The sequence below is a fragment of the Dysidea avara genome, chromosome 6 (genome assembly GCF_963678975.1).
Source record: "Dysidea avara chromosome 6, odDysAvar1.4, whole genome shotgun sequence".
NCBI lineage: Eukaryota > Metazoa > Porifera > Demospongiae > Dictyoceratida > Dysideidae > Dysidea > Dysidea avara.
The window spans coordinates 35682994-35710147 of record NC_089277.1 but is presented as its reverse complement, the minus strand read 5'-3'; the positions used below and the strand labels follow the sequence as shown (position 1 = coordinate 35710147).

Genomic DNA, 27154 nt, shown 5'->3' with positions numbered 1-27154 from the left:
GTAGATTTACTGTACCTTCCACATGAACTTCTGCATCTTTCTTATATAATGCAGGACATTCCAAGTACATCTGGACTAAACCTTAGTGCAGGACAAAACATGAATACTTCCACTGTAGTACACACCAAGATATCTGCATGTGTAAATGTATCTGTCATAAGATCTCTGAAACTCGTCCTGTAGTAGAGCATATGTCAACTGAACCTTTACATTGGAAATGTTGTAAATACAGTACATAATACATAATATTATATGTTATTTATTTTTCACTGCATGCATGCTGAAGACATGTAAAAAGAATTTTCTTTTACTTATTCTTTAGCATTAAAAAATCTACATACAGTATAGCTACATGTACATGCACCACGCACACTTTAGATAGTGAATGCACATGTCTGGTATCTACATGGAGTTCTCTTTCATATTGTTGATTGGCATATTTTCCAGATTGTTTATGTAAGCTTTCACAACCCTTCTATCAGTGCAAAGGAATAAAATTCACACACATAATATTCGTACATAAAAAGCTAATAGTCCGCAGTGAATTCTGGTTACACGTTCCATTGGAAATCCGATATCATTACCTATACATTTTAACCACAGTATAGTAAGTCCAGTTAGCAATGTTGTTGCATATACCACTGCCTACTTGACTTATTGTATATATGTATTATATACTATGAAGTGACCATTTATATAGTACAGAAGCCTCTTTAATAATATTATAGGCCAATATTACTAATTTTGCCCTCACAATATACTATCTGTGTCTTGTTGTTCCACATATAGAAATCTGTTGTACCATTGTTTTGTGTTCAGAGTGCATGGCTAATTCCTTTTGTATGTACATGTTTTTCATTATTTAGTTGTGGTGTGTATTTATATAAGTAGTTGTTTGGCTAGTTTCATGTTTTATTGGTGATATCCCTATAGCCTATTCTTTTTGTACTTGTATACTTTACCTTTGTTAACATATAATATACTATCATGTTATCTTGATACTGTTTTATGTACAGTTAGATTATGGCAAAATTTGCACAAGGCTTGTGCTATTCCCTGGGTGAGATCAATGAACTATGGACCTAAAAGTGTGACGTCAGCTTTGTCACCACAAATCCCTGTAATTGATGTTGAGGCCATTATGTGTGGATGGTATAGGGAAAGTGTGGCTAGAGATATTATTTTTGCAGCCAACACAGTTGGTGCATTTCAAGTTATTAATCATGGAATAAACACCAGGCAGGTATCGTATTATTGGGCAAAATATTTGTAATTTATAATGTGGTTGTAAATCAAAGCATTGTAAAGAGAAAGGCTCCAATTACAGTTATATATTTATGTGTGAAAACTCATAAAATAACAAAAGTATTTGGGAAAACTATAGCTAATGATTTTCACAACTGTATGACTCACAAATGGATTTGTGATGCCAAGCTATGGATTGAGTCACTGGCTTTTTCTGCATTCATAGTGAACTAATGGTTCCATGAATTACAAACTTTACATGCATTTATGTAAGTACTTAAATACCATTCCACTAAGATTGTGCAAGAAAGCTATCAAATTCCTGTGTTGCAATTGTGAGAAATCAGTGTTATTCATGGAATCTATAAAATCATGATCCGAGGAGGGTGGAAGCAGTTTAAGTGCCATTAAAATACATTGTGTTGTTTTGCAATGAACTGATTTAAAATGTGTGGATGATAGAACAGCGTGTGGCATCATTGTTGTGTTTGGAATATACACCTAGCTATAGTACTTAAACTATAGCTAAGTGTGTATTAATCACTACGTGTGAAATAGTGTTTCAAAGTGCTTTTTATAAAAGAAAGAATATCATCTTAATCCAAATATGAAGCACAATTGAAAAAGCTAACGATTCCTGCCATTTTGTGGGTTTGTATTGTGACTATTGAGGTACATGTGATATCCCACATACGTAATAATATTATTTTCAAGTAGCATCTATATATAATGCTTCCAACCTCTTTTGCTATAAAATTAGTCATTGTGCACAATGGTAGCATGTTGTGATATCTATAATATTAATATAAGTTGTAGTTTGCTAAATGAAATTTGGTTAGTGGTATACAGCAATCATACACCATTATACAATTAGACACTGAGTAACTGCAACTATGTGTAGTAAAGACTTTATGTGTAATTTTGTATTGTACTGCAGATACTTGATATGTCTAAGCACTTCCTTGGCAGTTCTACTGACAAGAAAATGGCGGCATCGAAGAGTGATGGAATTTGGGGCCACTTTGGATTGTTAGGGGAGAGGACCCAAGGAGCACCAGATATGAAGGAAGGTATCTACTTGCGATCTGAAATGTCAAGCCGAGATGCTATTTTCTCTGGGTTTGTTTTAAGAGGACCCAACAAGTGGCCATGCCAGAAGGACTTTCCAAAGTTCAAGTCTTCAGTTGAGTCACATTTTGATGAAGTAGATCAGACAGCTCATGCTATATGCAGATGTATTTCCAGTGAACTAGGATGGGGAACAGATTACTTTAGTGTAAACACAATCTCCACATTTAAACAGCTTGGTATGTTTCGATATCACAAAATCAAAGATGATAGCATCCAATCAGATTGGGGAGTTGGTGCACATTCTGATCGTGGATTAATCACAATGGTAACTAGTGATGCTGGTAAGTTATGTGTATATACTTGCTAGCTATATCATTGTCTATGTCTTCACAGATACATAGACAGTGTGCAGTGGCACTTGGTTATGGTCTGGTATTGCTAATGGTTCTTGGGGCTGCAATTTATCCATTCCATATGTTCCTTTGTTTAATACAATGCATGATTTTAAATTCCTCAAACAATGGTATGTGACTTTGTACCTAAATTATCCCTGCCTGTTGCTATAACAGAAAATTACAATGAAGTCAAATACTGGAGTTTCAAAGAAAAACACCTTAAGTGATTTTGCTTTCCTGCTTGTCCTCAGTTGCTACCTTTGTACATAGATTTGACTTTATTCAGTTACTGCAGTAAAACACATTACTAAATCTGTTATTTTAGTTAGGGAATATGCATATAATACTAAAGAGTCTTGATATACTGTTTCTGACACCAAAAATTCACAGTCTGTAACAGTGGCATAGCCAGACCGGGCAAGCCCAGGTATCATGCAGACTTCTTTGCCCCACCATCAGCTACCCAGAGTATTTAAAGACGTGGGCTGGATCCATACTCAACTAAGATGACATCCATGATTATACAAGAATAAGTAGCACACGTTACATGTAAATAACACTAGCCGTGTCATTTTTGCTTGACCTTTCACTTGCTGTGGTTCAGGTGGCTCCAGCTCATTGGCTTATGAAAAGATTCCAGTATTTGTCTAGCACTTATTGCTAGAGGTTGTGGCAAGGCATGTTGGTACCATAGCTAACTCCAAGACTGGAAAATTAAAGAGACTTCAAAGTGAATTGTGTCCATTTTTTGTTTGTTTATATATCAAGACTCACCATAATGATTCACGTGGCCAAGAAAGTAAACGTGAATGCAAGTGCAACCACTACATAAGTTATTTATGCGTAGCAATGGTTTTGCAATCCTCACAGCGAACCACAATTCATATGATCTTTATAGGAAATTTTGCACCCCATGCAGTTTTTGGCCTTACAACAGGCTGAGAATTCATACCATGTAATTTGTACAGCCATTTCTGTTGCTCACGCCTTATGTAGTTGACTCAGTGTTGGGAGTAACGAGTTACATATGTAACGCGTTACGTAATATTATTACTTTTGTGGTAACTAAGTAATATAACGAAATTCGCTATAAAAACAGGTAATATAACTCAAGTTACTTTACTTACAAATGTAACGCTTTATCTAAGTAGTATAGTTACTGTAACGAATCTAATATTACGTAATATTATAACTACAAGTAACGAAGTTACTAATCTCGTTGGTAATCCACTGAGTAACGCCTAGCCACAACGAAGTAATGAAGCCTACTGAATGAAGCTTATTCACCAGCTTCTTACTAATAACCAAGATTTGCACATGGTCCAACAACGCAATCATGTCACGTGATAAGGTGGTAGTTTCACACGTGACAGCTTAAGGCTGTGGACACAAAGTAATATAATATGTAATATTATTATAGTTACTTTATTTTATGGGTAATATGTAACTGTAACTAAATAGTTCAGTTGCAAGTAATATGTAATATGTAACTAGTCACTTTTATAAAGTAACTTGCCCAACACTGGACTGGTAGTTGTTTTAATAGGCGTATCATTACCTCAGTCTCCATTACCATAATAATTATTATTGTTATGAATGCTATTGTTATAATAACAAGTATTTATATTGAAAAACATCTATGTGTGGTATTTGGAACTGGTTCAGATCCTTCATGAATTTGCCATATGTAACTTTAATTTCCTATGATAAATTTAAAGATACTCTGTAGGCAAGTAATGTTAAAGTAGGTAAGTAGTTACATGGACACATGGTGACCAATAGCTGAAGTATTAGCTAAAGACAAAGAACCACACAGACGTGGTTGCAGTAATACAGAGCATAGTGGAACCTCAATTATCCGAACTAATTTGGGGAAAGGGTGTTCATATAATCAAATAATATGTAAAATTGAACATCCATACATTTCTTTGCTCTACTACTCTAATAAAGTATACACTTATTGACAAACTACTCTAATCGCGCAAGTCGATTTGGTGTTCAGATAATTGAGTGTCCGGTTAACTGGTGTTTGGATAATCAAGGTTCCACTGTATACTGGAAACTTTCAATAGCTAGTTGTGCAAAAAAATTTGTGCAAGAAATTATAATTTTTTTACATGAAAATTGTTTACAAAATGAACAAAAGCAGACCACACTCTTACAAAGCAAGATATCACTTCTAACCCATGCATGCATTCTTCTAGCTAACTGAGAAGAGCTTTGCAACTATGTCCCCTTCTACTGATTATTCCTGTTAATGGCTCAATTATTCAAAACTTATGCTGGTAAACATCCTACACATAATTCTAGAATTGTTCTCACAAAACTGGATACATAAATTATGCCTGCATATATATTAGGGCAGGCCTAAAATGTACGGAAAGTTAGACTAGTTTTATTACTTTAATTTCTGTGGATATGTTGAACAATGGATATAACACAACTGAAAGTGAAGTGGTGTGCAGTCTGTGGACATTTGATGTTACAGTACTTGATAGTTGGGCGTACATTCAGTCATACGTGTATTTAACTGCACTATTTGCTATAACCAATGCAAGTCCGAGTCATCCTTAGAAGAATTTGGCTTAGTATCACCTTAGCACTAGATACTGCCACAAAGTCACTGAACCTGCTGTAGCAATTCTCACCTGGCAAATTTAGGATGCAAACTAACCATAACTGTAGTCCTGTCAGCTATTGACAGGACATAATATCATATAATCATGGTGAGGGCTGTACACCACAGCTTTGCATGTTATTTTGGATTCATTCCAGATCTTAATATATATTGCTCTACTTGATGAATGTATTATTCTTCTAAATCACCTTATTGTTTTACTAATTCTTGAATACTTTGATATTTGCAAATATATACAGGTGGCCTACAGGTGCAGCTTCCAGATGCCAATATTTGGTTTGATGTTCCAGTGGTTGAGGGAGCAGTAATAATTCTGGTCAACGATTATCTTGACTACATCACTAATGGATACTGCAAATCAAGTGTACACAGAGTACTAAAGCCAACATCAAGTGATCGATACTCAGTAACAACCTTTGTATCTCCTCACTTTGATCTGGACATGTCAGTGGAGCACATTGGTGATGGGGTCAGTGATCATGTGAGGGATATTATTGAACAGTATCATTGCACCAGTGCAGGGGAACATGCTACTCAACAGCTGGTCTATAGTTTAACAAAGGACTAGTTACAACATTGTTAAAATTGCTATATTTCATTAATATATTTCAATTTATATAATTATTAATTTTGTTGCTTTGTTTATTTTGTACATTACATAAACTATTAATTGTATGTTGATATATACAATAAATTCTCACATACATATCACATACAATTATGCTGTGCTTTTCCTTGAAGCTGGTGACTGACCAACAGGTTAGCTAAGAGTTTGATTGGACAACTAAAACTGCTGATAATTCCACAAGGGTAGATTGGGGGGGTAGGGTGAAGCATATTCATCCAGAATCAACACTTTTAGAAAGTCATCTCTTTTTAATGTATCTGTACATGTAAATTATGCTCAACTTTGAGTCCTGTACATCACAAATAAATAAATATTATTTTTTTAGTATAGCAGTTGCATCTAAAAGCGTATATACATGGGCAATGAAAAATTGAAAACATTCTTGGAAAGAGGAAAAAGAGCTAATAAATCCCTTCTAGGAATTAACAAGGTGGGTAAAACTGTCTTCTCACAGGTCCTTAGACAGTGTTTATTCTAGGGCTGTTAGGGGGGGAACTTCCCCCCCCCCCCCCCCCCCCTAAAATCTCAGACTCACCCCCTAAAATTGTGAGTGACTACTACACTATACTTACAGGTTAAGCTTGTTTTTAAAATGGCACACCAAACATGCTCTCAGATTCCTTCTCAGAGTGGTTAATATGAAAAATTTTCCCAGGTTAAAAATTGCAAATGCAACCTTAAAATGCTATCAGATTCAGTATCAGATCAATTAATTTTTAAAAATCTGCTACAACTATAGGGTACATATACAAAACTAAATTTCATGCAAGTGATGGCTATTCAATACCTGAGAGCCAAAGTCTACCCAGTTTTTCCAACTAGCATGCTTAACTCTGAAAATTGTCCTTATAAATTCAATCTCAGAAAGTGTGATTTGTAAAAATTTCTACTTTCAAAATGGCATACACAGTCACCACAAATACCCACCGGATTTAATCTCAGAAAGCCTGATCATACAATCTGGCTTTACCCAATCACAAATATCAAAATCAACACTCATGACACAACGTTAAATGACTAACTAGTGTTTGGCAACTATTTCAAGTGTTTAACATAGTTGTGAACTTGGACAACTATATAGCAGACTTTCACCTGGTCACCCCCCAAATTCCTGATTCCCCCAAAGGAGAAATCCTAGAATAAACACTGTCCCTAGAGGATAGCATTTATAAGGTCTTTGTTCTTTTTGTTTAATGATGGATGTTCTATTAGAGTAGTTGACTGAGTATTGTGATGTTTAGTAGTCAATTCAGCAGTTTCAACTTCTAGAGCCTTTGAAATTATCTTTGAACTCAAACCACACTGCAACATTTACACCCTTTATATGACAGCTAGTTACCACTGCTAGAAAATAATTTCACTTAGTTAAAATGGATCACAATGCTTATTCAATAAGCTTCAGTCAATATTATTACCAAATTCAACCTCAGAATGCAAAAAAAATAAATAAAATTCTTTGAGTGTGTCAATGTGAGGGTATGCCCCCCAGACTCCCTAGCTAGATAAAGCATGCTGAGTGTGTTCACATGCGCTGCACTACTATAATATATAGTTGCATCAACCATGCAGTTACCACATTTTTGTCTTCACTATTGATTCCCTTAGCTTAGCACCCCTCCTTGGAAATCCTAGATCCACCCCTATTCCTAACATCACTTTGTGTGCTACTTATAAAGACACAGTTTTTGTTTTGGCTTTTACAGACTCAGTGCAATGTATGGAGCTCTACAAATTTGTCCAGTGGTGGATATACAGGGGGTTTGCAATTATGGTTCCAGCTGAAACCCCCTCTGAAAATAGTGCTTGCGCCCCAAATTTATTTATGATTTGTGTGGAGGATGAAATCACATTATATTGGGACTTTTTCTATTGGCCAAACTCTTCATACTTTTGCCTTTGAAATCACTGAAAATGCCATTATGTCCTGGATTAGTAAGATTCAACTGTGAAACAATAGTGTGGAATTATTTTACTGATTCTACTAGCTAGTTTTCGCTATAGATCTGTATATAGCTATAGGCCACTGAGCTATCAAGTTAACAATTCACCCCAGCTGGGATTACAGTTATTGAAAACTTTCTGAACCTGAAACCCCCCTCTAAAAATTTCTAGATCTGCCACTGTTGCTTGACAATGCTTGCATGTGTACAGGTGCACATGTGGTTAATCACTTATAGTTGTTGTTCTGTAGCTACCAAAGCATAGCATGCATAATACATCGAGCAACAGACATTCACTAAGGCTATTGAATAAGTACAAAATTGTGTGTGGTGTGTGTGTGTGTGTGTGATATAATCTGTACGCAGTCCTACTTTGAAAGGTCACAGTGACTTTTGTTCTATTATTTTGTGATTGAAAATCAGTGTAGTTTTAGGGATGAAATCAAAAACTTCATTCATATTTTGGTATGTACACGTATGTTATGTTAGGCAGATCCTGACATAGCTAGTATAGTCTTGCCAGTTAAAGGCGTAATTTTTGCGAATCATTAGCTAGTCACCTGGCACAGCCGCCCCTTCTATTAGAAATAAATTTAGCGAATATTTTTCCGGCGCTGGGAAATCAAACCCGTTGTAATATTATGTAATCTGAATCTCAAAAGCTACAGAACTATAGTTACCTTACAATAACTAATTACAGCAACATTTCTTGGAATTGGGAATCTAGGATCATAGATATTATATACTACGTACCCGGGATTGCGTACCGACTTCGTTAACACTTATCAACACTGCCAATCCGCGTTGTACTTCAATATACGGTCTTCTGTTAGAAATCGTAAACGTTTCCCGTAAAACTGGCCACCTCCTGGCGATTTTACTAATGCGAAAGATTTAACCTCTTCAACATTATGTAAACAGTGAAAGGATGCACTCAAACACTTCTCAATACACTGAATTACCAGGAAAACGCTTGAAATACAGCATAAGCATCGTGAAAGTGATTTTACAAGCCTCAAATCCGCCACCATATTTCATCGAGTAACGACTCAAAAAACCAAGCTACAATCGTCATGTCTATCTTAAACGATTCGTCTGTGTCCACTCAACCAACAGCATCATAGTAAGTGACATATTTAGCCATTTAACAAGAGCTGAGATCCCCAAACACCTTCTAACAACACGAAGCGGACACCACTATTTTACCACTCAGCTCGAGCCGATTTTCTAGCTTTGACACTTAGCCTATCAGGATCTGTTCTCTAGCCATTGGAACTGTATAGGGTAGCAGATATGATGCTGTTGAGCTCCAGTACTATGCCGCCTAATACAACACTTGCGCGGCCAAAGGAAAAGTGTTCAATTAACGAGTACAACGATGATCGTTCCTTTGAAAACCGGCGGTACGCAATCCCGGGTACGTAGTATATACTATCTATGCTAGGATTCTCAAGGGTTTTGTTGGTAGCTACCGTAGCTACGAGTATAGGACCCAAGGGATAGGACCTCTCATCTGATTGATTGAATTTTTTTGATTAACTAGTTATCAGTTCAAAGATTTTTCTGTCGGACCTCTCATCTGATTGATTGATTGATCATGCAACAGTTTGTCAACGGGCCAGGTTAGCGTAATAGCTATGTAATACCTACTGATGCCATTCGACCACATATTGAGTACTGCATTCAGGATTGGAGTCCATTATGCTAAGGATACAGATACGTTAGAGAAACTCCAGCACCGTGCTACAAAACTGATACCCCGATTAGCAAATCTACCTTACCAAGAACGCATCAAGAATCTAAATATTTATTCACTATTATTATCTAATCCAAAACCTGTAGTTCTGTGATCACAAGTAGGTAGTAGTACACAACAACACTGCTGCTCTGGCACTGAGAACATAATGGGTAATGGGATAGGGTTTCCAAATGAACATGTTAACTTGATACTTATTAACACATAATATATTTGTTTATGTGATTCCTGAGCACACCAGCAGGGCTGACTGCTCAGTAAACAATAATAATAAAAAAATAATAATAACATAATTAGTGTCTGCAATCCGAAAAATCAACTTTTACAAATCGATCCCCCTACCATTGTGGGATGTTCATTGTGGTATCCCATTGCAAGATTCACCATGAAACCGGAGGCACGATTGTTGTCTTCACAGAAATATCGATTTTAGTATTTCGTGAGATGCAAATATTATTTTTAAAATTTCGTGCTCCACACAAAGAACAGGATAGAACTTGCTGCTTAGCTAGATATTATCTAGAGTTAATGTAGTTAAAAAGTACGCACAGTAATAAGCAAATGATTCACTGGGTTCCCGGCACAGGGTCGTTTTCTCTCAAAAAGCAGAAAACGAAACAAATTTTCGAATTCAAACTGCCCTACCAGCCAAGACAAGAAAAGCCAACTCTTCCTCATAGTGATGTGATAAGGTTGGATGCATAGTCTGTCTATGCTGTTAGTCTGGAAAGGATCTGAGACTTCTCACTATCTGGGTGAAGAACGTCAAAAGTTTCGTGCGTCATTTCAAGGGATTCTCTCAATGGTACCAAAGTGCTTTCCAGTGCTTCTGATGCCACACTGGTCACTTAATTTTGTTTAGAATGATGATAAATGATGGATCAAAACGTTTGGTAGTAGTAGTAGTTAGTGTTTCTGTGATTTCATATGATGCAGTATACCAGCAGCTCACCAGGAGCTCCACCCAGCTCGAATCAAAAATGACAGATTATGTGCTTTTTTCGGTTTGTTTTTGGATGTTTTGCAGCATAATGGTGATGTAGGGTGATCTAGTGAAGATTTGAAGCCGCTATGGAGCGTAAGAGGTGAAGTCAAATTTGGACGGTTTTGCTGCCTCCCTTGATGCATAGCTTAGAACGAGGCGTGGAAGCCGTGGATGAAATAATAATTGACAACCGCTGCTATCAAACGTTCAGGGACATCTTTTGCCATAGTTTTAGTTTATAATTGATGATTGTTGTGGCTGCAGAGGCGCTGGAATTGGCTAGAAAGCGTGACACAATTCTTTGGTGTTGCAGAAAATTTTGACGTTTGTCACCCAGATGGTGAGAAGTCTCAGATCTTTTCCAAACTAACAGCATAGACAGACTATGCACCCAACCGTATCGAAACACTATGAGGAAGAGTTGGCTTCTCTTGCCCTGGGTGGTAGGGCAGTTTGAATTCGAAACGTCGTATCTCTTTGTCTGTTTTTTTCAAAGAAAGCAACCCTGTGCCGGGCACCCAGCGAGTTATTTACTTATTTCTGTGAGTACTTTTCAACTACAACAACTCTGGATACCATTTGGCTAAGTAGCAAGTTTCATCCGGTCCTATGTGTGGAGCACGAAATTTTAAAAATAAAGTTTGCATCTTGCGAAATACTGAAAACAATATTTCTGTGAAGACAACAATCGTGCCTCCGGTTTCATGGTGGATCAAGCACTGGGATACTACAATGAACATCCCACAATGGTAGGGGGATTGATTTGTAGAAGTTGATTTTTCGGATTGCGGACCCTAACATAATTGACATGTTGTGGTTTCCCTGCAGCATAAGGCTTCACTCTTTAGATCAATGGCAAAACAAACCTACAAGAATAGCTTGAGAATGGAAACATCATTGCAGTATGAAGAACGACATACAGTAGGAAGGAAAAGGCTATGTAGTTTTATTCTCAAAGAGTATAAACAGATTTTCTTGTAGATCAGCAAAAAAATAGCTACATATAGGTTAGGTGATGCACTTGTACATAAGCCATTAAGCCTCACACATAAGTATAAAATATCTATTATATAATTATGATGTGAAAAGTACAGACCAAATAGTGTTACTATAGATGTTCAATGTACATTGTGTTAGAGGTTACATGATTAATATAGCTAACTGAGAGTATAGTTGAGTACATAAGAGTCAGCAAAGAAGGTAAGTTAGTTTGATTCAGCTATAGTGCTTTGTGTAATTGAGCGTATAACTAGTTAACAAGTTAACATGTTCCTTTGGATACCCTATATTAATCAAGTATGCTCTGTACAGTTCCGCGTATGGCTTCTGAGGTTAGCACAGCTGGGGTTTACTAATGGATTCCCATGGTCACCAGTAATTTGTATTTGTATTTTAAGGATAAAGGCTTATGCCTGTAGCTACATCCGTAATTATCTAATTAGTCTGTGGCTTGTTTAACGTGTGGCGCGCCCAACAAGAAAATGTCTTTTATGATGAAATAACCTGCCACAAACGAAGAAAGAAGATCGATATACATGAAGGAAGCGAAGTAAGTGATGTATCTTCTTCATCGTGGTCTAATGAATATGGCGATCCGTAATTTACCGATTATCTTCCGGTTACGCAATTAAGAAACAATAACTGTGGCCATAGAACAGCTGCGTGCGCCTCAGTTTCTACACCTTGATACTAAAATTAGAACTAGTTCGTCATTTTAGACCTGATAGGCATGAAAATTTCAGATGGGCAAGCATGGTATTTATGCATTAAAAGAGCGCTTGTCGTTTTTTGATAGCTCCTTCTGGCGAGGAATGGCGTGGAGGTAAAGAAGACTGATTAGTACCAGCACAAAAGCGGAAGAAGAGTATCTGATGACTGAGAAGCCAGAGAACAAAAATAGAAACGTACGTTTGTTTGTACAGTTTTCAATAATGTATTTTTAAAGAATCAAGTCTCTTGGGCATAAACTGTGGGACTATAGTTCTAGTTTGAAGCGAAAATTTAAAAGTTGCCTTCTACAGTGAGTTAAGACATGGGATTTGGACTGAACTGTGCAGTAGTGATAGCTTATTGCAAATAAAAAGAGTTTAGCAGAATAGTTTAATGCGTTCGTAAGTTATAGCAGAAAACATAATTTATGGGAAGCCATACGTGCAACTGTACAGAGCACCCTTAAGTCCAGCAATGTATGTTGCATATACCACTGCCTACTTGACGTACCATGATCATAGAGCTGCACATGTGTGCATACACACCTGAAACCAAACACAAATACACATTGGTGACCACAGCATGCTATACACTGCCACAGGTGGATAGATCAGAACTCTATAGTACAAAGTACACTCAACTGCAAGGAAAAAAATACACCAGTGTTGTTAACGTTGGTTTGTACAGAATACTGTACATGCAACTTAATAATTGGCTTGATATAATTTTGTATCAAGCATCACCGGCATCTTTTGTTTTATATCATTATCATGGTATCCTTAAATGGATTTATAAAACTAGTATTATTATTTTAAAATATGGGAAATGGAGACTGCTAAAATAAACAAAAGAAAATAGTCAAACAAATCAGCATGCTAAACTGTTCTAGGACTACAGTGGGACATGTCAAATGCCTAAAAGCCTAACACTTGAAATTGTCACACACAGCTGCAGATCTCTATTTGGACTCAATTGGATATATTAGAGACTAAGTGAACATAAATCAGGAGCAGATGAGTAGCTACTGAGAATGTTTCTGTATAGCTAACATGCATGAAAACGTATACCGTTTTTAATTTTTAGACATGGCAAAGGCAGCTAGCTACATGTGATATTCTTAGCAAGCCAAGGGTTGTTTTCAGCATAGTTACTCTTAGCACTTCAAATTGTCACACAATCATACAGATAGGCCTGAGTAAAAAGTATTGCCCAAACTGCTTTCAGTAATTTCCCAATGTTTTCTTTAGTGTTCCCATTATGCTTCCATTGTGTTCCTAGGTTAGCAACTCTTACAGTTATCTTGTGGAACATTTTAATCAGTGAATGCACTATTAGAGTACAAAGTGGTGTTTTATTAGAGAGTATTGAGGTATGCATGTGTTTGCAGTTTCCATTGACTACCCTATATTAGGGAGTACTGATCTATTGTAATGGAATTAAGCTCCATAGTTTGGAATATCCACTTATTATGCTAGTATTATGCTGCCATATTTGATGCAGGCCTACACACAGATCTCTATTTGGACTCAATGTATATGGTAGAGACTAAGGAAAAAAAATGTTTTTGTACAGAAACAGCCTACCATGCTGTATGTATACAACTTTGAATTTTGGCTAAATATTCTTAGCAGGGGTTGTGTTGCACCAATTTCAACGTACTCTTAAAGTGTCTCTAATTATCCAATAATTTTCAGCAACATGCTGGGGCTATGAAACTACAGTTTCCCAGTTTTGCCTGTAGTACAATTATACTCTAGGAAGGTCAGCAGTGCAGCTTGTGATGTGCTATCAAAAAGACAAACTTTACAATATTATTGTATAGGTGAACATGATTGATAATAGCAATTTGAGGCGGTGGGGTAAAAAGTGACGCAGGCAGGGATGAGAAACAGTTAATCAAGTTTTCCTGGTCTAAAGGTGTCAGCAACAGATATGTGTGGTATAGCTCCACTAAAAGTCCGGAAATAGGGCATAATGGACAGTACATTTTATGGCTTTTCCATAGCCAATTTATTGTGAAAATTTTGATTGCCTATTATTGTGTCAGACATTTGAACAAAATGATTGTGAAATATATTTAATTGCGTGTGGGAAAGTATCGCAATTCCTGTCATGCAAAGAATGATCCGGTTTGATGGTATGTATAGTATAATACTAACATGTTGAAATGGTTAGGAGTAGCTAGCTAATTTGGTAAAAGTCAATTTTCAATTGTGGACATACCATAGGAAATTGATTGTGAAAATTTTGATTGGCCGTAAATATTGTGTCAGACATTAGAACAAAATGATAGTGAAATATTCTTAGCAGGTCAAGCAGTACTACAAATGAGCCAAATTTCAAGAACTTGTGTAATTGCATCCTTGGGTTATTGAATGCATTTGAGGGTTCAGCTCATATGCATGTGTGGTGTGTGTGTGGGTACAGTAAGGACCAGATTGCTAATGTTGAATGAAAAAATGAAGTTCCAAAAGACTATTGTACAACTATGGGGTGAGTTTAATTATCTAGATTTTAATTGTTTATGATAACTTGGGTAGTGGTGCTCGTACGTTTCAGCCAGAGTCAAGGTGTGAGCTACAGCTAATTGATATAATATATATGCACATCTTTTGCAATTGCTATAGTTAATAGTGTGATCAAAATTACCTCCAAATACAAACTTGCAACACCTAATTTCCCTGCCCCCAGACCTCCTAGCCATGTGCTTCACACACTAGATGCTTCACACACTAGATGCTTCACACACCAGATGCTTCACACACCAGATGCTTCACACACTAGAGAATGTGCATCATTTCATGATCTGCCTCACCCATTTAAAATTTCTAGCTGCGCCCTAACATGAATACAAAGCATCTATATTATGATAGGAAAAAAGTCATAACAAAGTGTTATATTGTGATAGGCAGTGTCATGTGATCTAGGCAAGCATCATATAGTAGGAGTTAAAGTGTCATAATAAAAGTGGCATAATTATGATAGGCAAAGTGCCATATGATAGTGTCAAAGTGTCATATGATATAGTGATAAAGTGTCATATGATAATGTCAAAGTGTCATAATGATAGTGTCAAAGTGTCATATGATAATGATAAAGTGTCATATGATAATGTCAAAGTGTCATATGATAGTGATAAAGTGTCATATGATCGGCGAAGTGTCATTCACTGCTAATGGGTACAGTATACTAAGGTTTATCTCCAACAGCTGCAGACCAAAGTCACTAACTACTGTACAAGCAGAAAATTCAACAGGGAATTAATTTTGGTGGTTGGTGAATTTTCACTGAAATAGCTAGTCAAATTCAAATATGTATCTGGCTAACTAAAGAGATAGAAAACACAGAGAAATTCAAGTAAAGGCCTATGAACCTATGTAGCTTGTTCTGATGAAGACCTAGCTAACATTGGTAGCTACTGAGCATGATCCCACAGCTTCAGCCAAACGTTTCTCTGTAATTGTTTATGTGGGTTAGGGGTATTCCTTGTCTACTGACTCTACTGATGTATCCCAGATAGCTACATTTGTACCCAAGGTTACACTATTTGAAGCTATCACTTGTAATGAGCTGCTATGCCTATCGCTAGGGCTTTCGTGATGCAATCTGAAATTCTTGGTGTGGGCTTCAGTGAGCTACAGTAGGAACACTCAAATTTAAAGTCATCAAATAGACGTGTTGTTCTGGTACTACTGCGTTAACAGTAGTACCAGTTGCTTGGTATAGATGTTTGTTCACCTATGCACACATACATAATGCAATTATATCGGTAATAACCTTATCTGTAGTTATTGTATTGTATTTCCTGTGCGCCATGCATGGTGATTAACTGGCAGAGAAAGAGCAGAATATAGAATGCAACCTGAGTTATTGAAAAAGGTCATTCCTGTGGTACAAGTCAGTGGTAGGCATTGTGAGCCTAAGATAGTGGTAATGAGGTAATATATGATTTACCAGTTCCTGCAGTGCTAAATAGTATCATAATATATACATTTGTTGAATATCTTGGATTAAGGCATACTGTGTACTATGTTGTTGAATGACTGTATAAGCATACGGTTGCTTAGAATTAAGTGATTGAATATCGACACTTTATTATTTTGTGATTGGTGTGTAGTGGAAAGAGATCTATTATATTGATGTCCTTGCACTTTGCGGCATCTCTGAGTAGAGGGGGTGGTAGTTCACGTGTAGCTGCTTCCCTATCAGTAGTAGAGCTAGACTGAACTGATGTAGAAAATCTAGAATTTAGTTCACGTAGTTGCATCCACTGACCTTGTTCTCAGTGTAAGAATTCACATACTTGTCATTATCAGGAAACTCATTGTCATCATTGTTAATTGTGTTGTTCATACCTAATCTGTATCTGTGCAGCTTGCATTTCTTGAAACAGTTGAGGAGTTTGTAGTTGGTCATGGGCTGCATCACTTTGTAGAAATTACGATAGTGATCAATCCACATTTCGGGTGATCTTTCACTTCCACCCCAAGAATTTGATGCATAATTTTTGCTAAAGCAAATCAGCAAAGATACGAAATAGGGTGGTAGATAAAGTTTACTTACCATGCAGCCACATTGGGCAACATAAGATAACTACTGAAATTGGCAAATAAAGTTTGCTCAATTTGTCAAATTCTCCAGAAACCTCTTTAGTAAAATTACAGGCTAAATGGTATTCTGACAACATGGGGCTTATAGCCAGAAATACATCTGTTTGCGTAATAATGTGCATCTCCGTTTCTGTATAAGCTATAACAATTCTGTAAGTTTCAGTAACATCTCCATAAAGTTCTACATAAGTGATGAAAACTTTAAATAGTTACCATGTCCACAGAAAAAGCTATAAAATTTCAAACTTTGAAATTATGGTTAAAATGTGATGGGCTATAAGCCCCATTTTGTCATACTGGGTCACATTTGTTTTTGGAATTGTATCCTTTGCAATATCTTGTCCCTCTACAATTGGAAATTTGTTGTACCAATGTTTGTGTTCACAGTAGCTAATTTCATTCATATGTACAATATTTTATCATTATACTGTAGTTTGGTGTGTATTATAGTTGTTTTGCTATATATAATATAGTTTTCGTTTTTTGTGCTTTAGTAAGTGATATCCGTATAGGCCTGCGCCATTTTACGCACCTTACCTTTGTGGTTAAACTAAACCAATATTGTTCAATCTTGTAGATGTGGAGCATAACGTAATTATCTTGAATACTAACTTTATATACAGTCAGATTATGGCAAAATTTGTACAAGGCTTGTGGTGTTCTTCGAGTGAGATCACTGAGCTATGGACTTCAGAGTACCACATCTACTTTGTCACCACAAATCCCTGTAATTGATGTTGATGCCATTATGTGGGGAAGGTATAAGGCTACTGTGGCCAGAGATATTATTTCTGCAGCCAACACAGTTGGTGCATTTCAAGTTATCAATCATGGAATAAGCACCAAACAGGTATCGTATTATTGTGCAAAATATTTGTCATTTATAATGTAGCATTAGATCAAAAGAGAAAGACTCCACAATAATTATAATTATTACAGGTGTACACTATATGAAATATTAACCATAAAACAAATTACAGTTATATATCTTTTGCATAAAAAATCCACAAAATAAAAAAGAATTTTGGAAATTATAGCTACCAATTAATTGTCACAACTGAATGACTTACAAAAGGATTTGTGATGCCAAGCTATGGATCAAGTCACCGCATTATGTGGGCTTTTTCTGCATCCGATTGTTGTGTTGTAACTATGTAGTGAACTAACAGTTTCATGAATAAGAACCTTATGTATTTAAGAGTTTAGTCTAATAATTACCGTTCCACTATAGGAGCTTGCAAAAATGCTATCAAAAGCTTTTGTTGAGGGGAATATTTCTAATTGATGGAATCCATAGCTCCCTATAAAATCAGTGGATGGTGGACGCGGTTAAGTGTTGTTAAAAAGAATTATACAAAACCCTTAAGCTTGGTTTTAAAATGAGCCAAAATGTGTGGATGATTGGAGAAAGTGTGGCATCGTTGTTATGTTTAGAATATGCATACTTGACTAGTACTAGATCACTATACTGTACATATAAATTATGTGCAAAAGAGTGTTCATCAGTTTTGCCTACAAAAAACAGTTACAATTTACATAATGAAATTTCCATTCCCAGTCACCACCTTCCTATGCCAATAACTACATGTACAAGAGGGCACTCTCAAAGATTCAGACTGGTGTCAGCTCACTTAAATGTTTATTCTCAATCATTTTTTCCTGCCACTATTAAAATATGGAACAGCCTCCCAGCTACTGCAATTGAAGCAAGCAATATAGATGACTTTAAGAAAAGGAATGTAGACGATTTTTGTATTAGCCCAGCTGTAGACTAAAATGCTGTACACTTTGTGCTTATGTATGTTTTCTTGCGTGTATCTGTGCTTTATACTCCCTAATGGAGGTCTGCACAGTATCAATAATAAATAAACTAAGCCGCATTTTTCTAAAGAAGATACATCGTCTTATTTCTAATAAAAGTACTGGGTTTGGGGGTATGAACTATAAGCACTGGATTTGGAGTAATACGCTTCATGAAGCATAATCAATGATCCCTAGTAATTCCTGCCATTTGTTGTCTTTGTATATATTTTGACTATTGAGGTACATGTGCATGATATTCCAATACAATTAACATAAGCACCTAAAATGCTTCCACCCTCTTCTGTTGTAAAATTAGTTGTTGTGCACAGTAGCAGCATGTTGTAGTAGTTTGCTAAATGAAAGTTAGTTAGTGGCATACAGCAATCACATACCGTTATACAATTAGACACCGATTACTGTGAGTATCTGCTTTATGTACAGTACAACTTTGTATTGATTGATGGTATTACTACAGATACTTGATACGTCTAAGCACTTCCTTAGTAGTTCCACTGACAAGAAAATGGCAGCATCAAAGGGTGATGGAATTTGGGGCCACTTTGGATTGTTAGGGGAGAGGACCCAAGGAGCACCAGATATGAAGGAAGGTATCTACTTGCGATCTGAAATGTCAAGCCGAGATGCTATTTTCTCTGGGTTTGTTTTAAGAGGACCCAACAAGTGGCCATGCCAGAAGGACTTTCCAAAGTTCAAGTCTTCAGTTGAGTCACATTTTGATGAAGTAGATCAGACAGCTCATGCTATATGCAGATGTATTTCCAGTGAACTAGGATGGGGAACAGATTACTTTAGTGTAAACACAATCTCCACATTTAAACAGCTTGGTATGTTTCGATATCACAAAATCAAAGATGATAGCATCCAATCAGATTGGGGAGTTGGTGCACATTCTGATCGTGGATTAATCACAATGGTAACTAGTGATGCTGGTAAGTTACGTGTATATACATGTTAGCTATACCATTGTCTATGTCTTCACAGATACATAGACAGTGTGCAGTGGCACTTAGTTATGGTCTGGTATTGCTAATGGTTCTTGGGGCTGCAATTTATCCGTTCCATATGTTCCTTTGTTTAATACAATGCATGATTTTAAATTCCTCAAACAATGGTATGTGATTTTATACCTAAATTATCCCTGCCTGTTGCTATAACAGAAAATTACAATGAAGTCAAATACTGGAGTTTCAAAGAAAAACACATTAAGTGATTTTGCTTTCCTGCTTGTCCTCAGTTGCTACCTTTGTACATAGATTTGCCATCATGTGACTTTATTCAGTTACTGCAGTAAAACACATTACTAAATCTGTTATTTTAGTTAGGGAATGTACATATAATACTAAAGAGTCTTGATATACTGTTTCTGACACCAATAATTCACAGTCTGTAACAGTGGCATAGCCAGACCGGGCAAGCCCAGGTATCATGCAGACTTCTTTGCCCCACCATCAGCTACCCAGAGTATTTAAAGACATGGGCTGGATCCATACTCAACTAAGATGACATCCATGATTATACAAGAATAAGTAGCACACGTTACATCAAGACACACGGTAGTGTGTCGTGCGGCCAAGAAAGCCGGCGACCACACCGTGAGTATATTTACAGGAAGAAAGAAAACAGCTTTTTCACGTATGCATAGCTCCATGGCCTCTTCTCTAAAGCACACTATTTTTGCATTATAGCTGTCCCCCAGGTAGGGTACGCCACACAGCAAATTAGATTAAATTCGCAACAGCCATTTGCGAGATATGGGCGTCCAAAATTTCGTTTTAATTTCTTCGTTTTTTTCTTCTTATGCCGTACGGGGGGCTACGGGGGCTTCGGTTTCTTTTCGCACACTTTGCAAAAAGTGCTATAAAATGCAAACGTGTACCTCGGTTGCCTCGATCTTTGGCACAAATTAAGAACGTGTAACGGTGGATTCACGTACCAAGTTTGTTGTAAGTCTGAGTAGTATTCAAGGAGTTATGGACGTTTATTCACATAAAAACAGATCAAACTTCTGTCACGGCTACAGGGTAAACCAAGCTTAGAAATAACTTGATAATTGGTGTGTAGATAGGCTGATCATCGTAGCAGTGCCTTTTGATAGTTTGAATAGCAATAGAGTTACAGCGACAAAGTTATAAAGCAAAAACTAAGCAAGTGTAAAATCGCGGGATCGAGATACTCTAATAGAGCAGTCACCACAGGGTAAAAAAGGTGCACAAAAAATGTCGAAAAAAACAAAACTTACCAGAGTTCGAACCAGGGACCTCCATACCTAACATCTCCATCCTTAACCACTGAACCACTGCTACCTTGACTGATCACCTTACTTAATTTCTGCTTTATAAATGAAATTTCTAGTTGAAATCTGCTTATAGTCAAACGTTTGTAATTTCATAGATCTACCAATAGAAGTTCTAGACTGTTCTAGAACATTCTATGTATGTTCTATTAGAAGTCCTCAAAAAATGTGCACTCTATTAGAGTATTACAATAATATTATCAAATATTGAATTAAATCATGCAATGAAATACATTTATAAGTCTGTCTGCAATAATCATCATTGTATCTACATAGAAAAGAAGAAATGTGAGTAAAGACAAACCTCAAAGTCAGCCATAGGCTGGTTTTGGGGCCTTGTAAAGTACAAAAAGGAGTGAAATCAACACAAAAACAGCCAAGCTGTGAAAAAATGGTGCGGCCTTAAAAAGCCTGGGTGAAAAAAGTTGTGAAATCAAAGGTGGCGGCCAAGAAATGGCTGCAATGATGTTAATGCTAAAAATTTTAATAATGGCTGTGTGCATTGTTAAAATTTATTAGCATTAACATCATTGCAGCCATTTCTTGGCCGCCACCTTTGATTTCACAACTTTTTTCACCCAGGTTTTTTAAGGCCGCACCATTTTTTCACAGCTTGGCTGTTTTTGTGAGGATGTAAATAACACTAACCGTGTCATTTTTGCCTGACCTTTCACTTGCTGTGGTTCAGGTGGCTCCAGCTCATTGGCTTATGAAAAGATTCCAGTATTTGTCTAGCACTTATTGCTACAGGTTGTGGCAAGGCATGTTGGTACCATAGCTAACTCCAAGACTGGAAAATTAAAGAGACTTCAAAGTGAATTGTGTCCATTTTTTGTTTGTTTATATATCAAGACTCACCATAATGATTCACGTGGCCAAGAAAGTAAACGTGAATGCAAGTGCAACCACTACATAAGTTATTTATGCGTAGCAATGGTTTTGCAATCCTCACAGCGAACCACAGTTCATATGATCTCTATAGGAAATTTTGCACCCCATGCAGTTTTTGGCCTTATTATTATTATTGTTTACTGTGCAAAACCTCTTACAAAGAGTATATACAAGCACAGATAATAAATCAGCAAAATTAATTATGTGGTTAATTGATGTTCAGCTAGCCTTGCTTTAAATTGGTCTAAACTTGACCTTACAACAGGCTGAGAATTCATACCATGTAATTTGTACAACCATTTCTGTTGCTCACGCCTTATGTAGTTGACTCAGTGTTGGGAGTAACGCGTTACATATGTAACGCATTACGTAATATTATTACTTTTGTGGTAACTAAGTAATATAATGAAATTCGCTATAAAAACAGGTAATATAACTCAAGTTACTTTACTTACAAATGTAATGCTTTACCTAAGTAGTATAGTTACTGTAACGAATCTAATATTACGTGATATTATAAGTACAAGTAACGAAGTTACTAATCTCGTTGGTAATCCACTGAGTAACGCCTAGCCACAACGAAGTAATGAAGCCTACTGAATGAAACTTATTCACCAGCTTCTTACTTATAACCAAGATTTGCACATGGTCCAACAACGCAATCATGTCACGTGATAAAGTGGTAGTTTCACACGTGACAGCTTAAGGCTGTGGACACAAAGTAATATAATATGTAATATTATTATAGTTACTTTATTTTATGGGTAATATGTAACTGTAACTAAATAGTTCAGTTGCAAGTAATATGTAATGTGTAACTAGTCACTTTTATAAAGTAACTTGCCCAACACTGGACTGGTAGTTGTTTTAATAGGCGCATCATTACCTCAGTCTCCATTACCATAATAATTATTATTGTTATGAATGCTATTGTTATAATAACAAGTATTTATATTGAAAAACATCTATGTGTGGTATCTGGAACTGGTTCAGATCCTTCATGAATCTGCCATAATAATTATGTATCTATGATAAATTTAAAGATACTCTGTAGGCAAGTAATTTTAAAGTAGTTAAGTAGTTACTGGACACATGGTTACCAATAGCTGAAGTATTAGCTAAAGACAAAGAACCACACAGACGTGGTTGCAGTAATACAGAGCATAGTGGAACCTCAATTATCCAAACTAATATGGGGAAAGGGTGTTCATATAAATATGTAAAATTGAACATCCATACATTTCTTTGCTCTACTACTCTAATAAAGTATACACTTATTGACAAACTACTCTAATCGCACAAGTCGATTTGGTGTTCAGATAATTGAGTGTCCGGTTAACTGGTGTTTGGATAATCAAGGTTCCACTGTATACTGGAAACTTTCAATAGCTAGTTGTGCAAACAATTTGTGCAAGAAATTATAATTTTTTTACATGAAAATTGTTTACAAAATGAACAAAAGCAGACCACACTCTTACAAAGCAAGATATCACTTCTAACCCATGCATGCATTCTTCTAGCTAACTGAGAAGAGCTTTGCAACTATGTCCCCTTCTACTGATTATTCCTGTTAATGGCCCAATTATTCAAAAATTATGCTGGTAAACATCCTACACATAATTCTAGAATTGTTCTCACAAAACTGGAGACATAAATTATGTCTGCATATATATTAGGGCAGGCCTAAAATGTACGGAAAGTTAGACTAGTTTTATTACTTTAATTTCTGTGGATATGTTGTACAATAGATATAACACAACTGAAAGTGAAGTGGCGTGCAGTCTGTGGACATTTGATGTTACAGTACTTGATAGTTGGGCGTACATTCAGTCATACGTGTATTTAACTGCACTATTTACTATAACCAATGCAAGTCCGAGTCATCCTTAGAAGAATTTGGCTTAGTATCATCTTAGCACTAGATACTGCCACAAAGTCACTGAACCTGCTGTAGCAATTCTCACCTGGCAAATTTAGGATGCAAACTAACCATAACTGTAGTCCTGTCAGCTATTGACAGGACATAATATCATATAATCATGGTGAGGGCTGTACACCACAGCTTTGCATGTTATTTTGGATTCATTCCAGATCTTAATATATATTGCTCTACTTGATGAATGTATTATTCTTCTAAATCACCTTATTGTTTTACTAATACTTGAATACTTTGATATTTGCAAATATATACAGGTGGCCTACAGGTGCAGCTTCCAGATGCCAATATTTGGTTTGATGTTCCAGTAGTTGAGGGAGCAGTAATAATTCTGGTCAACGATTATCTTGACTACATCACTAATGGATACTGCAAATCAAGTGTACACAGAGTACTAAAGCCAACATCAAGTGATCGATACTCAGTAACTACCTTTGTATCTCCTCACTTTGATCTGGACATGTCAGTGGAGCACATTGGTGATGGGGTCAGTGATCATGTGAGGGATATTATTGAACAGAATCATTGCACCAGTGCAGGGGAACATGTTACTCAACAGCTGGTCTATAGTTTAACAAAGGACTAGTTACAACATTGTTAAAATTGCTATATTTCATTAATATATTTCAATTTATATAATTATTAATTTTGTTGCTTTGTTTATCTTGTACATTACATAAACTATTAATTGTATGTTGATATATACAATAAATTCTCACATACATATCACATACAACGCTGTGCTTTTCCTTGAAGCTGGTGACTGACCAACGGGTTAGCTAAGAGTTTGATTGGACAACTAAAACTGCTGATAATTCCACAAGGGTAGATTGGGGGGGTAGGGTGAAGCATATTCATCCAGAATCAACACTTTTAGAAAGTCATCTCTTTTTAATGTATCTGTATACATGTAAATTATGCTCAACTTTGAGTCCTGTACATCACAAATAAATAAATATTATTTTTTTAGTATAGCAGTTGCATCTAAAAGCGTATATACATGGGCAATGAAAAATTGAAAACATTCTTGGAAAGAGGAAAAAGAGCTAATAAATCCCTTCTAGGAATTAACAAGGTGGGTAAAACTGTCTTCTCACAGGTCCTTAGACAGTGTTTATTCTAGGGCTGTTAGGGGGGGAACTTCCTCCCCCCCCCCTAAAATCTCAGACTCACCCCCTAAAATTGTGAGTGACTACTACACTATACTTACAGGTTAAGCTTGTTTTTAAAATGGCACACCAAACATGCTCTCAGATTCCTTCTCAGAGTGGTTAATATGAAAAATTTTCCCAGGTTAAAAATTGCAAATGCAACCTTAAAATGCTATCAGATTCAGTATCAGATCAATTAATTTTTAAAAATCTGCTACAACTATAGGGTACATATACAAAACTAAATTTCATGCAAGTGATGGCTATTCAATACCTGAGAGCCAAAGTCTACCCAGTTTTTCCAACTAGCATGCTTAACTCTGAAAATTGTCCTTATAAATTCAATCTCAGAAAGTGTGATTTGTAAAAATTTCTACTTTCAAAATGGCATACACAGTCACCACAAATACCCACCGGATTTAATCTCAGAAAGCCTGATCATACAATCTGGCTTTACCCAATCACAAATATCAAAATCAACACTCATGACACAACGTTAAATGACTAACTAGTGTTTGGCAACTATTTCAAGTGTTTAACATAGTTGTGAACTTGGACAACTATATAGCAGACTTTCACCTGGTCACCCCCCAAATTCCTGATTCCCCAAAAGGAGAAATCCTAGAATAAACACTGTCCCTAGAGGATAGCATTTATAAGGTCTTTGTTCTTTTTGTTTAATGATGGATGTTCTATTAGAGTAGTTGACTGAGTATTGTGATGTTTAGTAGTCAATTCAGCAGTTTCAACTTCTAGAGCCTTTGAAATTATCTTTGAACTCAAACCACACTGCAACATTTACACCCTTTATATGACAGCTAGTTACCACTGCTAGAAAATAATTTCACTTAGTTAAAATGGATCACAATGCTTATTCAATAAGCTTCAGTCAATATTATTACCAAATTCAACCTCAGAATGCAAAAAAAATAAATAAAATTCTTTGAGTGTGTCAATGTGAGGGTATGCCCCCCAGACTCCCTAGCTAGATAAAGCATGCTGAGTGTGTTCACATGCGCTGCACTACTATAATATATAGTTGCATCAACCATGCAGTTACCACATTTTTGTCCTCACTATTGATTCCTTCAGCTTAGCACCCCTCCTTGGAAATCCTAGATCCACCCCTATTCCTAACATCACTTTGTGTGCTACTTATATAAAGACACAGTTTTTGTTTTGGCTTTTACAGACTCAGTGCAATGTATGGAGCTCTACAGATTTGTCCAGTGGTGGATATACAGGGAGTTTGCAATTATGGTTTCAGCTGAAACCCCCTCTGAAAATAGTGCGTGCGCCCCAAATTTATTTACGATTTGTGTGGAGGATGAAATCACATTATATTGGGACTTTTTCTATTGGCCAAACTCTTCATACTTTTGCCTTTGAAATCACTGAAAATGCCATTATGTCCTGGATTAGCAAGATTCAACTGTGAAACAATAGTGTGGAGCTATTTTACTGATTCTACTAGTAGCTAGTTTTTGCTATAGATCTGTATATAGCTATAGGCCACTGAGCTATCAAGTTAACAATTCACCCCAGCTGGGATTACAGTTATTGAAAACTTTCTGAACCTGAAACCCCCCTCTAAAAATTTCTAGATCTGCCACTGTTGCTTGACAATGCTTGCATGTGTACAGGTGCACATGTGGTTAATCACTTATAGTTGTTGTTCTGTAGCTACCAAAGCATAGCATGCATAATACATCGAGCAACAGACATTCACTAAGGCTATTGAATAAGTACAAAATTGTGTGGTGTGTGTGTGTGTGTGTGATATAATCTGTACGCAGTCCTACTTTGAAAGGTCACAGTGACTTTTGTTCTATTATTTTGTGATTGAAAATCAGTGTAGTTTTAGGGATGAAATCAAAAACTTCATTCATATTTTGGTATGTACACGTATGTTATGTTAGGCAGATCCTGACATACGTAGCTAGTATACTCTTGCCAGTTAAAGGGGTAATTCTTGCGAAGCATTAGCTAGTCACCTGGCACAGCCGCCCCTTCTATTAGAAATAAATTTCGCGAATATTTTGCCGGCGCTGGGAAATCAAACCCGTTGTGATAGCTATAAT

General features: G+C 36.4%; 2 protein-coding genes across 5 annotated transcripts in view; both read left to right on the top strand.

Annotated features, from left to right (window-relative positions):
- Positions 1-6060, top strand: part of LOC136258805 (probable iron/ascorbate oxidoreductase DDB_G0283291) — a 50332-nt gene extending 44272 nt beyond the window's left edge. For both annotated transcript variants that reach the window (XM_066052150.1, XM_066052151.1), the window contains exons 2-4: positions 1017-1243; positions 2183-2657; positions 5589-6060. In XM_066052150.1, coding sequence (XP_065908222.1) covers positions 1017-1243; positions 2183-2657; positions 5589-5917 — 1031 coding nt within the window. In that variant the 3' untranslated portion in view covers positions 5918-6060. The remainder of the gene's footprint in view (positions 1-1016; positions 1244-2182; positions 2658-5588) is intronic.
- A 3294-nt stretch (positions 6061-9354) lies between these two features.
- LOC136257678 (probable iron/ascorbate oxidoreductase DDB_G0283291) lies at positions 9355-24589 on the top strand. 3 transcript variants are annotated; one of them, XM_066050967.1, is made up of 5 exons: positions 12086-12207; positions 12454-12562; positions 17602-17828; positions 19257-19731; positions 24180-24588. In XM_066050967.1, the coding sequence occupies exons 3-5, from the start codon at positions 17727-17729 to the stop codon at positions 24506-24508; spliced, it is 906 nt and encodes a 301-aa protein (XP_065907039.1). In that variant the 5' UTR covers positions 12086-12207; positions 12454-12562; positions 17602-17726; the 3' UTR covers positions 24509-24588. The 3 variants fall into 3 exon arrangements, with proteins under 3 accessions (XP_065907037.1, XP_065907039.1, XP_065907040.1); XM_066050965.1 differs by lacking the exons at positions 12086-12207; positions 12454-12562 and adding an exon at positions 9355-9539; XM_066050968.1 differs by lacking the exon at positions 17602-17828 and having other exon boundaries at positions 24180-24589.
- The last annotated feature ends 2565 nt before the right edge of the window (positions 24590-27154 follow it).